Here is a 15,147-nt window from a genome sequence, read left to right as displayed (position 1 = left end):
CACACACTGCTAGAAGCCCAAATATTTTTTCAGAGCTAGATGCAGAAAAAAATTATTTTTAATTTGCAACCTGATGGAGGTCAGTATAGATGGACTAATAGACCAAGTCCCACACACTGCTAGAAGCCCAAATATTTTTTCAGAGCTAGATGCAGAAAAAAATTATTTTTAATTTGCAACCTGATGGACGTCAGTATAGATGGACTAATAGACCAAGTCCCACACACCGCTAGAAGCCCAAATATTTTTTCAGAGCTAGATGCAGAAAAAAATTATTTTTAATTTGCAACCTGATGTAGGTCAGTATAGATGGACTAATAGACCAAGTCCCACACACTGCTAGAAGCCCAAATATTTTTTCAGAGCTAGATGCAGAAAAAAATTATTTTTAATTTGCAACCTGATGGAGGTCAGTATAGATGGACTAATAGACCAAGTCCCACACACCGCTAGAAGCCCAAATATTTTTTCAGAGCTAGATGCAGAAAAAAATTATTTTTAATTTGCAACCTGATGGAGGTCAGTATAGATGGACTAATAGACCAAGTCCCACACACCGCTAGAAGCCCAAATATTTTTTCAGAGCTAGATGCAGAAAAAAATTATATTCAGTTTGCAACCTGATGGAGGTCAGTATAGATGGACTAATAGAATGATGCTATGCCCAAAAGATTTTACTTCACTAGGTGCAGTAAAAAAATTGGTATTCTATACACAGGTGTTATATCTTGCAACACAGATAGGCTACTCCACTGACTAACACACTCTGCAATAGGCCAAAAAGGATTAGCTTTGCTAGATTCAGCCAAATGCTGTGAAAAAAACTTGCACAGCACTGGCACAGACCTGCCTGGCAAAAACTGATAGGAACTCATGTAACCTAGTCCTGAAAAGGACTCCAATTACAATTAGTCTTTACTCCCACAACCTATCTATTTAAGAGCACAGACCTCCCTGATAAAAGTCGTAGGAAATGCTGTAACCTAGTCCTTAAAAGGACTGCAATCACAACTATTCCCTACTCCCAAGCTATCTGTATATTTGTGCGAAAATTGGCTTGAAATTAACAAGGTATAGCACACACAGCAACAGCGGTGCCGTCTAACACGCAGCTGCAGCAGTGAGAAAATGGTGGCGACGGGGAAAATGGCTTGGTCTTATAGGGCAAGGACATGTGACATACACTGCCAATCACACATGCCCTTGCTTGTGTGAAAAAAAGCACTTCGCTCCGTGTGTGCGCTGCTGATAGGCTGACAGATTGCACCTCCCCACTGCAAATGCGGGAAAGAGAAAAAAAAATGGAGATCTTCATTGTTCCTGCAGAGATCCATCCCCTGCCCCTCCCCCCGCCCCGCTGTACACTCAAACTGCGTATTAACATTAATTTTCATCATTACTGAGAAAAAATCCAGTTATGATTTTGGTGCACGAACAGTTATCGAACATAACCTCGAACAGCCGAATTTTTCTCAAATTGTTCGTGTTCGCCGACCGGCTCGAACACCGCCCAAAACAGCTCGAATTTGAGATTGGCGAGCAGTTCGAGTAGAACAACGCTCATCTCTACTCATAAGGCTATGTGCCCACGATGCAGAAATGCTCAGGATTTTTTCCTGAGCGTTTCTGCATCTCCCTGGCAGAAAAAAACGCATGTGGATTGTACATGCGGATTGTACATGTGGATTGTACATGCGTTTTCCTGCCAGGGACATGTGGAAATGAAGCGTTCTTCACATGCATTTCCGCAAGCGGGTTGACAAGCGCTTTCCAAGCGATTTTAGCATCACTTGGAAAGTGCTTGTCAACTTGGTCACACTATATAAATCCATGCAAACATCATGGATTTACAAAGTGTGACCCAAGAGAATGTCCAAAATTAAAAAAATAAATATATACTTACCTTCCGATGGCCCCCGCTGTCTTGCTTCGCTCCGTCCTGGCTGCCGGCAGCGGTAGAGTGAAGGACCTGCCGAGGTCAGCGTCGCGTGACCTGTCACATGACTCTGACATCAGCGCAGGTCCTTCAGTACATCGCAAATTGCCGACATGTGAGGAGGAGCGCAGCGCGGGCCGACAGAAGGTAAGTATCATATTTATTTTTTATTTTATTCTTTTTTTTACAGTTTTCTATGGTACCCAGGTCCGGAGGAGAGTCTCCTGTCCTCTAGACCTGGGTACCATCGGCACATTAGAATGCATGGAATGCGCATCTACATATACAGTGATACGTAATCCATGCGGTCTAATGCAAGTCAATGGCGGCGAAAACGCAGCACTTCAGCAAAATAATTGGTAGTGCTGCGTTTTTTTCCGCAATGATAATCCGCAGCGGAAATTTCCGCAGCATGTGCACAGCACATGCGGATTATCATTGGGGAACATGGCAGGCCTTCTACCATGCGTTTTTTAAGCATTTCTGCAGCGTTTTTGCCGCTGCGGAAACGCTTAAAAAACGCATCGTGGGCACACAGCCTAACTGTTTTTGCAGGTTTGCGTTGGGCAGTCTGGAGCTCAGTTGACTCTTAGCAAGTGTTAAGTGTTGAAAAGAACTGCTTCCAACAGTAAATTGTTCTGAAAACAGATACATTTTTCAATGCATGTCTCCTGAAAGTGAGCACTTCATTATTGCTCAAAAAACGTTTATAGAACTCAAGCAGTGGGATCTCCCAAACATAGTGTGATGGCAGCGTAAGCTGGTGCTGTGAAGGTATATGATGTTAACAGAGATATGTAGGGAGGTAATATTTAATCAAATTGTAACAGAAAGCTTATGTAGTGTCAGTACTGGTAAAAACAATTTACAAAATTAAAGGGTAATCGAAACTTTAAAAATTAAAATTTGCCAGATTCAACATTTTTTTTAAAAAGTTGGTTTGCATCAAATTGATTTGCAGCAAAGCCTCCAATTTTGCCTAAGGGGACATGTGTAACACTCTGATGTGTCCTAAGACTGTTTCTAACTCCTTTCAAGCTATTTAAAAAAATCACAGCCTTAATAATACCAAATTAACCTCAATATAGGAATCTGGTCATATCCAAAAGCACATGTAATAACGCAGCACACTGATAGACTTTTCATATTTCTTTTTTTATTTAAGAAACAGTCCAAAAAAAGATCTTTCTTACTCATTTGTGGTCAGATGGACTGTTTTATTCAGAACAATGACTCAAACTGATGGCGACGCTGTCAGGGGTATCATCATCTTGCAATGACTGAGACAAGTGATGTGCCATATCTTCCATAATGCCCTCTGCCCTCTTTTTTTCTGAAAAAATATTGTGCTGTGTTCTGCTTTTTAGTGCATTAAGAATGAAGAAAATAATAATGTGTAATTAATTGTAATTCAAATGCAGCAGGACAGATGCCAACTACACCATATCGCTGATCAATTCATTGAATCTGGCACTGCTGCTGGCACCTCACCTATATCTCTCTCACCCATCAATTGAATTTCTGTATTATTCTCACACTGCTACACTCATGTTCTCCACTGCTGCAGTTATACAACACAACACTGTCTGGAGTTCAGTGTTCTAGGGCTTTTTCTTCCCATATCTAGTGCTGAGTTGTGAGCCGGACATTCGCTCACTATTCTAAATCACCCTAAAATTACTGTTTCATTCCCTGCCTAGGATTCTACACAGATTCTGATAGTCCCTAGAATGTGATGTCCTAGTGCAAGGCATTATGGGGAAGTCTGGACTGTCGCCCCTAAGGTCATACCAGTCTTCTGTGACTGAAGTAATCTGCAACGTAGAAAAAGGTGGTGACATTTTTTGTGGAGATTTGCACAAACTTAATTGCAAATTGTTTGAATTTTCAGGGAATTTTATAAAATTTGAGTTGAATTCGATTAGCATCAAATTGATTTGCTGATCTCTATATAATATTTAATGTCTTACATGGCACCACATTTATATTATATGACTGTTGTTGTTGAAGTTATACTTTGTTGGGATTTGATATATTTTACAAAAAACAATACTTATCTACTTTACAACCGGCTTTCCTATTTAAATAAATCCACCCACAGTGCTAAATAGAGCAAATATTACAAAAGAAACCCATAGTCAATGATAAGATCATGATGCAGGTTGGAGAGTTTGTAAAACAACATCATATTGGTATTTGTTTCACATCTCACATGGTTCCTTGAAGTGTAAAATACAGTCATATGAAAAAGTTTGGGCACCCCTATTAATCTTAAGCTTAATGTTTTATAAAAATTGGTGTTTTTGCAACAGCTATTTCAGTTTGATATATGTAATAACTGTTGGACACAGTAATGTTTCTGCCTTGAAATGAGGTTTATTGTACTAACAGAAAATGTGCAATCGGCATTCAAACAAAATTTGAAAGGTGCATAAGTATGGGCACCCTTATCATTTTCTTGTTTTAAATACTCCTACCTACTTTTTACTGACTTACTAAAGCACTTTTTTTGGTTTTGTAACCTCATGGAGCTTTGAACTTTATAGCCAGGTGTATGCAATCATGAGAAAAGCTACTTAAAGTGGCCACTTGCAAGTTGTTCTCCTGTTTGAATCTCCTCTGAAGAGTGGCATCATGTGCTCCTCAAAACAACTGTTAAATGATCTGAAAACAAAGATTATTCAACATAGTTGTTCAGGGGAAGCATACAAAAAGCTGTCTCAGAGATTTAACCTGTCAGTTTCCACTGTGAGGAACATAGTAAGGAAATGGAAGAACACAGGGACAGTTCTTGTTAAGGCCAGAAGTGGCAGGCCAAGAAAAACATCAGAAAGGCAGAGAAGAAGAATGGTGAGATCAGTCAAGGACAATCCTCAGACCACCTCCAGAGAGCTGCAGCATCAACTTGCTGCAGATGGTGTCACTGTGCATCGGTCAACTATACAAGGCACTTTGCACAAGGAGAAGCTGTATGGGAGAGTGATGCGAAAGAAGCCGTTTCTGCAAGCACGCCACAAACAGAGTTGGCTGAGGTATGCAAAAGCACATTTGGAGAAGCCAATTTCTTTTTGGAAGAAGGTCCTGTGGACTGATGAAATCAAGATTGAGTTATTTGGTCATACAAAAAGGCGTTATGCATGGTGGCAAAAAAACACAGCATTCCAAGAAAAACACTTGCTACCCACAGTAAAATTTGGTGGAGGTTCCATCATGCTTTGGGGCTGTGTGGTCAATGCTGGCACCCGGAATTTTGTTAAAGTTGAGGGACGCATGGATTCCACTCAGTATCAGCAGATTCTTGACAATAGTGTTCAAGAATCAGTGATAAATATGAAGTTACAAAGTGGATGGATCTTTCAGCAAGACAATGATCCAAAACACCGCTCCAAATCTACTCAGGCATTCATGCAGAGGAACAACTACAATGTTCTGGAATGGCCATCCCAGTCCCTAGACCTGAATATCATTGAACATCTGTGGGATCATTTGAAGAGGGCTGTCCATGCTCGACGACCATCAAACTTAACTGAACTGGAATTGTTTTGTAAAGAGGAATGGTCAAAAATACCTTCATCCAGGATCCAGGAACTCATTAAAAGCTACAGGAAGCGACTAGAGGCTGTTATTTTTGCAAAAGGAGGATCTACTAACTATTAATGTCACTTTTCTGGTGAGGTGCCCATACTTATGCACCTGTCAAATTTTGTTTGAATGCAGATTGCACATTTTCTGTTAGTACAATGTTAGTACAATGTTAGTACAATGAACCTCATTTTAAGGCAGAAACATTACTGTATCCAACAGTTATTACATATATCAAACTGAAATAGCTGTTGCTTAAGATTAATAGGGGTGCCCAAACTTTTTCATATGACTGTATTTAAGAAATTAGAATGTGACAATAAGAGCCTCTGATAGAGAAGGTATTACTACCTCTGCTGACACAATACTAACTTTTCCCTACAATACATACTTTCTCCAATTTGATTACCACTTCCCACTCTGTGAAATGTACTTTTTATGTACTTAGCTGAGACTAAAAATGTATACACCATTTTACAAGCCTTTCCCTGCTCAGTCTCTAATGTGTTTATATGTCTCTAGTGGTGCCATATTATATATTGTTAGAGTTCAGTGAACCTGTACTTTTAAAACAAGCTTGTCTGAAAAAGTGTAGCTATAGATGACACTTGTAATAGAACGAAAGTTGTCCCAGAACCTACTTGTCATTAAGAAGCACACTCAAATGTTTTCCGTGTTTTCGAGTGTGAAACTCTCTGACCATTAGAACATTATTTTGGAATACTTGATATTTTTCAGAGGACTCCAAGGACAATTATTTCCTGTGATTAATGGCATGCCTTATTTCACATGGCTAAGTTACTTACCATGTCACACTTGTTTAATGCTACCCGGAAATTCAATGCTAAATGAATTGACTGCTAGGAAAGGGAGGAAAATAGGGAAAAGTCGACAGCAGTTTGAAGTACTCTAAGACACAGATGGTTAGGACAGGATAAGTCTGGGAAAGAAATAAAAGGAAACTGTAAAAAGAAAAATATCATCTGGTCTATTATGGTCTATATTGCTGTATTGTATCTCAGTATAGAAGCGAGTTCAAGCAGTGGAATAGAGATTATACCAATTTAATAAGAATTATTGTGAAATAAATGCATGTGTGCGTATAGAACTTTAGAAATGAATAGTAAAATAATTTTCTGCAAGTCTTGTAGAAATTATGCAGGGAACATAAAAGTTAATTTCCTGGAAAGTATTCAACTTTTCATCCAGGGAATTACTGAGGAGTGGATCTTAAACAATGGGTGGGGCTAGAAAGTATTTTTGTCTTCTGTGATTCAACGAGATTTTTCTCAGTTGTATTTGTAATGTGAGACAAAATATGATCAAACGACAAGTGGAGATTATGGGAGGTAGAATTGATATATTTTTATGTGCATTTTTTATGTTTATTATTCCTTTAAAAACATCAGAATCTCGCATATTCCTTTATTTCTAATGATCAGTCTCCGGAAGAAAGACATGGTCACGAACTAGAACATTCTTTCCATTTCAATGGACATATAAGACGACTGACGCCTTTTGTCTTATACAACAATTAAAAAAAGTCGCTCCATTTGCAGTGCTAATTGAGATACCATAAAGCTTTTAGAGTGGGAATTTGTTAGCTAGAAAAGTCACAGATGAATTTATAGGGCAATAGGGAGAAAGTACTGGAGGAGTGTGAAGAAGGGATGCCAGGAATGGAAGTCACAGCTGGTTCAGATTGGCTCATTTAAGCCTTCCTATAAAAATAACATAGAGAGATCAAGCTTAGACAGGAAATCATTCTCTTAAATAATATAATAACATGCTTCTTTAAAGTTGTATACTAGTGATGGTATAATAGACCTGTTTAATTAATCAGATAAGCCCCCTAAAAAAGTAAGCCTAACTGGTAGTACAGAACAATATGTTTTATCAGGTAGCAAGGGGTTGCATTACATACACAATTCTTTTATAGTACTGTAGATAAATCAGTCATCTCACATATGTTCTACTTTGCAGAAAGAAGTTTCCATTTAGGTATCATAAATAGAAATGTACCGCTGAACTAATTAGAACAGATGAACCAAGGTACAAATGTACTGTTCATCAGTTGTTACCTGTTTATGCATCAAAGTTTAGACTAGTGTGAAACGTAGCATTCTGCATATGTGTAGCACATATCAAAGGTGCGTTTGCTGAAAAGTCTGCTTCCTAAAGGTCACAGCAGCTTTCCACTGCCTCATTAGAAATGAATTGCTGATGGTTTTCCTATTGTTAATAGCGGCATGGTTTCACAGAATCCAAGTGGCTATTCTCAGAAAACAAGCCATTTACAATTCATTTTTAATGATATAGCAGAAAGCCGAGCGATGTGTTAGCCCTGACCTACAGTTTTGTGAAGAAAATATGGACTCTGTGATCTGTTTGTTTAATCCTTTTGTGTGTAAATGGGAAAAATTATTCATTAAATAGATGGAGGATAGCATTGGTTGCCATCTTTTACATTTGTTCTTTTCATCCTTTAACCCATTGACTTCAATGAAGAAAAAAATTGCAAAAAATGTTCAGGTACATCTATTGAAATATAAAAATGATATTCTAAATGAATTGTCCTCATATTTATGTGGTGTCATACTCTATCATCATGTGCCTACATACAAAGACAGTATATGCAGTATTATAGCTTAGAAGCATATATCAGAAATATATGCAATTGTAGACACAAAGGTGTAAAACACCTTAAAAGTTTACTAAATTTTTGAGCAACTCAAATCTGTGCAAACAAATTGTGATATTTGGCACGTTTACGCCCGTGCCAGTCTGCGTCGGCTCATAGCCAACTCCAGGAATTTGGGTGAAGGTGGGATGGAATGGGGTGTGACAAAGCCCAAAAGGCAATTTTATTGTATTTTATGCCACTAAAGTGGCACACTTTATGGCAGTAATATACGGCAGACCGTGGCTGGAGTAACTTTTCCAGCGAAGGGACATGGCAGTTGTAAGATGCGCCTTATTCATTAAGAGCCATATACCTCTTAATATATTAGGCATATCTTATTCCAGCAGTGCCTTCATTTAGACTCGTGTGCAAAACCAAAGTCTTAATAAATTGGGGCTTTAATCTACAAATAAAAAGCAATGTACAGATCTAGCAATCACCATCATGATACCTGCTGTGCTACATTAATGTTTGAGTACTCATTCAATGTGAATAAGCTGCATAGTGCGCTGACGCCATAGCACACTGCAACCATCTATCTGTCACAACAACCATTTGGTTGTATTGGTATGACTTGTTGCATATTTTCCTATCTAGCCAGATAAAATATTTACATAAGTAATCAAGATATATTGTGAGATGGCAATGCAAAATTTCTGATAATATATAGCTTTCCACATTTGAAAGAGGTTGTTTCAAGTTGTTGAACTTGAGAACACCGCCCTTCTGTCTCCTGATTTCCTGCTTGCAAGAAATTGGTGCACTCCTGATGATTTATAGTTTGGAGGAGTGGCATGGTTGTGCCACTGACCCAAACTGTTCTCTCTCCAATGCAGCAAGTAGAGACTGCTTGGTCTCTGCAGAGTTGGAGGAGCATAGTGGCAATTTAACTGGCCATATATAGTGAACAGGCCAGCTTCAGAGCAGCCTTAACCCACTCTATAGCAAAGAGCTTGTAAGCGCTGTACTCCTTGCCTAGGAGACCTGCCACTGCTGATGGATTGTAGTGGTGACTGGTAACCTTGGCAACAAATAGTAAACAATAAAATTTTAAATCCCTGCTTTCTTAAGAACAGATAAGATTTTTAATTACAAGTAAATTGCAAAGCTGCTTGTTTTTGTAAGCTTTTGTATTTTTACACATTTAAGATGGTGAGACGACCTTTTTATGTTAATTAATATATTATAGTGTGATAAATGGAGTCCATAACTAGTGTAAATAAAAATTACAGATGATTCATTGATATCTTCATGCTCTACCTATTTCCACCTTTCCTATAAACTTTCCTTAGATATTTATGCACGGGATATACCATAAATGTCACAAATCTAGGATCCTCACCTACCAGCTATGTTATCAATTCCTAAGGTGATAAAAGGCTTTTAGCAAAATAGTAAATGAGCAACAGAAAATAGAGTTGTCATTTACTAATTATTGTTAGGATTTTCCATCACCTTATGATTGTTGAGGATCAGCTGCCACAAATCTGTGGCCAGGAGCATGACTTTGTAGGAGAAATGCCAAAGTATACTTGCTCCCTTAATTCTCACGACCAGCATTTGTACCAGATGACCGACTTTGATCCTAATTTTATGGTATCTTCTGAAGATATGACATAACATTAAAATTATAGAACATCAGTTTAAACTGAGAAACATTTATGTGAGTTATAAGAAACACTTCAAAATTGTTTACATATGTAGGATATTTTGGTATTATATTTTCACACAATTAAGGAAATAGTTGCACTATTTATCATTTGTGTATCTTTTAAGTCACTTTCCTTTTTTCTCTTGTAGTATTAATCACTGTTTTTGGTACCAAATTCATCAATTTGGCACACACGGTTGATGAATCTTGCACAAAGTCAAAAATAGTCTTCTTTTTTGTCTACTGTTTTGGACATTTTGGCATGTTGGCATAAAAAAAGTCGCAGAAATTGGGGCAAAATACTGGCATACTCCAAAATACATTAAGGGGGGTAGGTGGGGAGACGTTGCTACAAATTTTGCAATATTTTAAAAAGTCCCAATAGACGAATCCGCTAAAAACATCTGGAATTGATAGATTCTGCCCTCAAAGCGGAAAACAAAAGAAAAAAATAGGCAAGCACATAAAATAGACTACAAAACAAATAGAAGAATGCAGCAAAGAAGAAAGATCTTTACTGCACTTACAGTCAGTGATTAGAAACATTCTTCAGATAATCTTCATCTAACAAAGGTCTCTTGTAATGAGCTGTAATTGATCAGCATACAATACATTTTGAAAATGTGGAGAAATTGGGAGATATTAGAAAGTCTCAGAATGTCCCATTATATAATGAATGAAAATTACATAAAACAAAACAAGAAATTCTTTATATTCACATATAGCAGTTTGTGTCATTTGCATGTCTGTCAAAAATAGTAAACTTACTAATATTCTCTCTAGCATCTGTGTTTTGTAGTTAATGCCTAGAGGAATATACAGTACAGTGTATGTACATCTAGAGGAAGTACATTTAAAAAACATTATTTATATTACCCTTTAGTTTTAAAAAATGATGTTGGAAGATGATATTGTGTGCTCTAAGGGTAGGTCACTACCAGGAACCAAGTCCATTTGGCATAAAGACCAGGTCCAAATGAGTGCACAAGCTATCCCGTAATACCTCAATGTTATCACAAACTCGTACCCTCATTTGCCTCCGCTGCTGAATGTACTGTATTTATCACACTGTGGGACTAAAGATGAGCCGGTATGATGAGATTCAGATACACCAAATTGCATGGGTTTTCCCAGGAAATTCGATTTGCAACAAACTTGTTCTCTGCGAATTGCGTTTCTTTTATTATGCTCTGGGGTCTGGAAAGACTCTAAGGCATAAAAAAAATAAAATGTAGAATGAAAAAACAATTAATACTCATTTTGCTGCTCAACTCCGTGGCTCACTGTCCCATGCACGGTCCTAGATGCCTTTACTGACCATCACCTCACTATGAAACCTCGACCATCTTCACACTAAGCCAGAACTTCCACCCGTGACTAGGCCTTAAAAGTCCCTGTGCCTAGGCAGAGAAGTCCTAGGCCTAGTCACAGCTGGAAGTACTTGCCTTACACGTGAGTTATAAGGTTGTGGCACACATCATGACATCACAACATTGCTATGATGCATATGGGCATAAACGTCCCAGGCCTAGTTACGACTGGAAGCCCCAGCCTAGCGTGAAGATGCCTTAGGTTTCAGCATATGGTAGCAGTAAGAAGAGGTGCCAAGGATTGCATGCCGAGAGACAGCAGTGAAGATGGGCAAAGAGGTTGGCAGGGAGATGAGCATTATTTTTTTTTTATCCTTTTGCCAGTCTTCTATGGTTCAGCAAAATGGCAGCCAGTCGGCTACCATTTTGCTGAATTTGCACACAGCAAATTACAAAAAAAATCTGCTTTCTGGAGAATACAGATTTTTGTAACACTTTAGTAGAATTAATTTCTGCTCAACTAAATTTCCATCTCTATGTGGGACTCTTATACATATTTTTTAGAGCCTACTGTAAAGGGAACTTGTCATGTATAAAAATATATGGTTAATCTGCAGGTTAATAGTGTTGTGAAGCTGCCTGGTGCCCGCACTGAGAGCCCCGTTGCCGTCTTGGAAGTTAGTCCATGCCTGAGTGTGGTTACAGCCACCTATCACTGTCACTGAGCAGTGACTGATGCTGACTTGTCCCACCCCTATGGCCATGTTCACACGTTCAGTATTTGGTCAGTATTTTACATCAGTATTTGTAAGCCAAATTCAGAAGTGGAACAATAAGAGGAAAAGTATAATAGAAACACGTCACCACTCCTGGTTTTGGCTTACAAATACTGATGTAAAATACTGACCAAATACTTAATGTGTGAACATGGCCTAAGACTGAAAGCCCGAGCCTGTCGGGAGGAATAAAGTTAATTATCTCTCTGCAGTGCAGGCACCGTCACATATCTGCAGGTTAATAGTGTTTTTTACATTACAGGTTCCCTTTAAGAACATTAAGGAAGGATCACAGTGCAAGTAAATGGCCAATTACAATTACAGTTATATGAAAACGTTTGGGCACCCCTATTAATCTTAAGCTTAATGTTTTATAAAAATTGGTGTTTTTGCAACAGCTATTTCAGTGTGATATATGTAATAACTGTTGGACACAGTAATGTTTCTGCCTTGAAATGAGGTTTATTGTACTAACAGAAAATGTGCAATCTGCATTCAAACAAAATTTGATAGGTGCATAAGTATGGGCACCCCACCAGAAAAGTGACATTAATATTTAGTAGATCCTCCTTTTGCAAAAATAACAGCCTCTAGTCGCTTCCTGTAGCTTTTAATGAGTTCTTGGATCCTGGATGAAGGTATTTTTGACCATTCCTCTTTACAAAACAATTTCAGTTCAGTTAAGTTTGATGGTCGCCGAGCATGGACAGCCCTCTTCAAATGATCCCACAGATGTTCAATGATATTCAGGTCTGGGGACTGGGATGGCCATTCCAGAACACTGTAATTGTTCCTCTGCATGAATGCCTGAGTAGATTTGGAGCGGTGTTTTGGATCATTGTCTTGCTGAAAGATCCATCCCCTGCATAACTTCAACTTTATCACTGATTCTTGAACATTATTGTCAAGAATCTGCTGATACTGAGTGGAATCCATGTGTCCCTCAACTTTAACAAGATTCCCACATGCCGGCATTGGCCACACAGCCCCAAAGCATGATGGAACCTCCACCAAATTTTACTGTGGGTAGCAAGTGTTTTTCTTGGAATGCTGTGTTTTTTTGCCGCCATGCATAACGCCTTTTTGTATGACCAAACAACTCAATCTTGGTTTCATCAGTCCACAGGACCTTCTTCCAAAAAGAAATTGGCTTCTCCAAATGTGCTTTTGCATACCTCAGCCGACTCTGTTTGTGGCGTGCTTGCAGAAAAGGCTTCTTTCGCATCACTCTCCCATACAGCTTCTCCTTGTGCAAAGTGCGTTGTATAGTTGACCAATGCACAGTGACACCATCTGCAGCAAGTTGATGCTGCAGCTCTCTGGAGGTGGTCTGAGGATTGTCCTTGACTGATCTCACCATTCTTCTCTGCCTTTCTGATGTTTTTCTTGGCCTGCCACTTCTGGCCTTAACAAGAACTGTCCCTGTGTTCTTCCATTTCCTTACTATGTTCCTCACAGTGGAAACTGACAGGTTAAATCTCTGAGACAGCTTTTTTGTATCCTTCCCCTGAACAACTATGTTGAATAATCTTTGTTTTCAGATCATTTGACAGTTGTTTTGAGGAGCCCATGATGCCACTCTTCAGAGGAGATTCAAACAGGAGAACAACTTGCAAGTGGCCACTTTAAGTAGCTTTTCTCATGATTGTATACACCTGGCTATGAAGTTCAAAGCTCAATGAGGTTACAAAACCAAAAAAAGTGCTTTAGTAAGTCAGTAAAAAGTAGGTAGGAGTATTTAAAACAAGAAAATGATAAGGGTGCCCATACTTATGCACCTGTCAAATTTTGTTTGAATGCAGATTGCACATTTTCTGTTAGTACAATAAACCTCATTTCAAGGCAGAAACATTACTGTGTCCAACAGTTATTACATATATCAAACTGAAATAGCTGTTGCAAAAACACCAATTTTTATAAAACATTAAGCTTAAGATTAATAGGGGTGCCCAAACTTTTTCATATAACTGTATTTATTTATTAATATTCTTTATATTATTTGTGCATAAAATAGTGGTAGATATTAGATGAATAGATTAATAAATTATCCCTATTGTTATCATCGTGTAATAACAGATACAAAGCATTATTTTCTCTGATTACTTATCCCCATACAAAAACTGAGGTAATAAGTTAGGACCATCCCCACCAATGAGACCAATTTAAGGTTCTGTTTTAAAACTGAAAAAGTGCCTTGAAGATATTTTCTATACTTTCAGGTTCTACCAGGTGATAAGTTATAGCATCTTATTTCAGCCGGGCAGGAGGACGCAAAGGAAGCGGATCTGAGGACGTTCCACAAAGCAGCAGCAAAACATGAGCATCGCCTAGAGAAGACTTTAAAGTTCGCCCTTTGAGATCCCGATGGCAAGCTTTGTTGTTCTAAAGAAAGAGACTCCAGCAGAGATGAAGTTGCGTGTTTTCATTTCAATGTACGTCACATTCCACCTCTGAAATCACGGTTTGAAGGTGACCAAAAAGTCTTGTATGAGACTATTTTTTACAGAACTGTGTGTGTTCAATGGTTTTACCTGGAATCCTATTTTTATTTCTTATTTAAATTTTGTACATTTTGATCATGTTTGTAATGCTCACAGAAATGTAGTGTTTATGTGTTTTATATGTTCTTGTCATCAGTTAGATATTTTAAAAAAAATTAAAATATTTTGTCTATAATTACAGAAATGAAGATTTGTTTTTACAGCTTGAGCATCTGTGATTTTATGAAAGAAAATGCTGACCGTTCCTTAAGTCCTGAAGAGCAGTGTTCACAAACTAAATTTCAACTGAAAAACAGTCAAGGTCTTTTAAATACAGCCATATTAGAGAAGATATGTAAATTAGCACCCATAGACATCTACGGCTTATACTGTACTTCCATGAATTTCCTTTTTCATATGTAGCTTTTCTCATCAATATATTTGTTGCATGTTGCATCTCATGAAACATTACAAAGATACTCTCTTCTTAAATCACTGCTAAGGAAAAATACGGAGTTACCATACTACAACACATAGTTCATTATTACTTCGTTGCAGGTGCTCTAAGTCTTGTGCAACTATACAGACATACTGCACTTCCTTCAGTTATTTTTATGAGGCTTCATGCTTTATTAATTTACCTTTATGTCAAATTATAGAACTCCTTTTAACTCTAATGGCTCATTCAGATGTCAGTGATTTTTCACCTATGCAAAAATCGGTCCAAGT

General features: G+C 38.1%; 1 protein-coding gene across 5 annotated transcripts in view; it reads left to right on the top strand.

The window, feature by feature from the left end:
* Positions 1-14,594, top strand: part of CRLF1 (cytokine receptor like factor 1) — a 287,036-nt gene extending 272,442 nt beyond the window's left edge. For 2 of the 5 annotated variants that reach the window (XM_073655163.1, XM_073655165.1), the window contains exon 8: positions 14,195-14,593. In XM_073655163.1, the coding sequence (XP_073511264.1) occupies positions 14,195-14,295 (101 nt within the window). In that variant the 3' untranslated portion in view covers positions 14,296-14,593. Of the gene's footprint in view, positions 1-14,157 lie in introns of all 5 variants that reach the window. The other 3 variants (XM_073655164.1, XM_073655167.1, XM_073655166.1) reach the window with 3 other exon arrangements.
* Positions 14,595-15,147: the final 553 nt, after the last annotated feature.

Source organism: Phyllobates terribilis, unplaced genomic scaffold (genome assembly GCF_046119375.1).
Source record: "Phyllobates terribilis strain yellow unplaced genomic scaffold, ASM4611937v1 Scaffold_1__5_contigs__length_1240528914, whole genome shotgun sequence".
NCBI lineage: Eukaryota > Metazoa > Chordata > Amphibia > Anura > Dendrobatidae > Phyllobates > Phyllobates terribilis.
This window is presented reverse-complemented; position numbering and strand designations above follow the sequence as displayed.